The sequence below is a fragment of the Cebus imitator genome, unplaced genomic scaffold (genome assembly GCF_001604975.1).
Source record: "Cebus imitator isolate Cc_AM_T3 unplaced genomic scaffold, Cebus_imitator-1.0 Scaffold85, whole genome shotgun sequence".
Classification (NCBI taxonomy): Eukaryota; Metazoa; Chordata; class Mammalia; order Primates; family Cebidae; genus Cebus; species Cebus imitator.
This window is the reverse complement of record NW_016107400.1, coordinates 7410797-7412736: the sequence shown is the minus strand read 5'-3', so window position 1 is coordinate 7412736 and position 1940 is coordinate 7410797. Positions and strand designations below refer to the sequence as shown.

Here is a 1940-nt window from a genome sequence, read left to right as displayed (position 1 = left end):
TGATTCTCCTGCCTCAGCCTCGGAGCAGCTGGGATTACAGGCACACACCACCATACCTGGCTAATTTTTGTATTTTTGCTAGAGACGAGGTTTCTCTATGTTGGCCAGGCTAGTCTCAAACTCCTGACCTCAAGTGATCTGCCCACCTTGGCCTCCCCAAGTGCTGGGACTCCAGGTGTGAGCCACTGCACCAGCCCTCTCATTGCTTTTTTTGCAAAGTTCAGATAAACACCCTCCCTGTATCTTCCACCGTGGAACTCCCTGTCAGCACCCAAGTCCAGCCTGTGTCATCCTTCAGCGCCCTCCCCTCCCATCCTATCCCAGTCCTTAAGGGGCGGCACTTGGTTCTGGCATAGTGGGAGCTGTCCAGAGCTACCTTTTCATTGGTCCTCTTCCAGAAACATCCCATGATGAAGACCACTGCCACGGGCGGCTGCAGGTAGGAGCTGATGGACTGGATGTAGATGAAGAGCTGGCCACCCTGGCTGGCCTGGACCACAGGGATCCAGAGGATGGAGACCAGGACCAGCAGCATCACAAACACCCTGGTGCCAGCGAGAGGCACAAATTAGCATCATCTTCCCTAAACATCTCCTCTCTCTCTCTCTCTCTCTCTCTCTCTCTCTCTCTCTCTCTCTCTCTCTCTGTCTCTCCTTAAATAGCTAGGGTCTTGTTCTGTTGCCAAGGCTGGGGTGCAGTGAAGAGAGTGTAGCTCACTGCAGCCTCCAACTCCTGGGCTCAAGTGATCCTCCTGCCTCAACCTCCTGAGCTGGGACTACAGACACATGCCAACACTCCTAGCTTATTTTTATTATTTTAATTTTCTTCTCTCTCTCTCTCTCTCTCTCTCTCTCTCTCTCTCTCTCTCTCTCTGTCTCTCTCTTTCTTTTCTAAGACAGAGTTTCTCCCTATTGCCCAGGATGGAGTGCAATGGTGTGATCTTGGCTCACTGCAGCCTCTGCCTCCCGAGTTCAAACGATTCTCCTGCCTCAGCCTCCCAAGTAGCTGGGATTACAGGTGCCTGCTAGCATGCCCAGCTAACTTTTGTATTTTTAGTAAAGATGGGGTTTCACCGTTTTGGCCAGCTGGTCTCAAACTCTTGACCTCATGATCCGCCCACCTTGGCTTCCCAAAGTGCTGGGATTTCAGGTGTGAGCCACTGCACCTGGCTGAATAGTCTTGCTCTGTCACCTAGGCTGGAGTGCAATGCTCACGGCAACCTCCACCTCCCTGGTTCAAGCGATTCTCCTACCTCAGCCTCCCAAGTGGCTGGGACTACAGGCACATGCCACCATGCCAGCTAATTTTTTTTATTTTTAGTAGAGACAGGTTTTCACCATGTTGGCCAGGGTGGCCTCTAACTCCTGACCTCAGGTGAACCACCTGCCTCGGCTTCCTAAAGTGTTGGGATTACAGGTGTGAGTCATCACACTGGCCTCTATTACTTTCATTTTAATTTAATTTTATTTTATTTTGTTTTGAGATAGAGTCTTGCTCTGTTGCCCAGGCTGGAGTGCAGTGTCGTGATCTCAGCTCACAGCAAGCTCCGCCTCCTGGGTTCAAGTGATTCTCCTGCCTCAGCCTCCTGAGGGAATACAGGCACATGCCACCACGCCCGGCTGATTTTTGTGTTTTTGGTAGAGATGGGGTTTCACCATGTTGGTCATGCTGGTTTCGAACTCCTGACCTTGTGATCTGCCTGCCTTGGCCTCCCAAAGTGCTGGGATTACAGGCATGAGCCACCATATCCGGCCAATTTAATTTTGTTTTCTTACTGAGACAGGGTTTCACTGTCACACAGGCTGAAGTGCAGTGGCACGACCATGGCTCACTGCAGCCTCCACCTCCTAGGCTCAAGTAATCTTCTCACCTAAGCCTCCCAAGAAGCAGGGACTACAGGTGTGCACCATCATGCCCAGCTAATTTTTTTTTTTTTTTTT

The 1940-nt window shown here is 51.0% G+C and overlaps 1 protein-coding gene across 1 annotated transcript in view; it reads right to left on the bottom strand.

Annotated features, from left to right (window-relative positions):
* Window positions 1-1940, bottom strand: part of SLC5A11 (solute carrier family 5 member 11) — a 58283-nt gene that overhangs the window by 3702 nt on the left and 52641 nt on the right. Inside the window, exon 14 of the mRNA XM_017534426.2 lies at window positions 233-545. Coding sequence (XP_017389915.2) covers window positions 233-545 — 313 coding nt within the window. The remainder of the gene's footprint in view (window positions 1-232; window positions 546-1940) is intronic.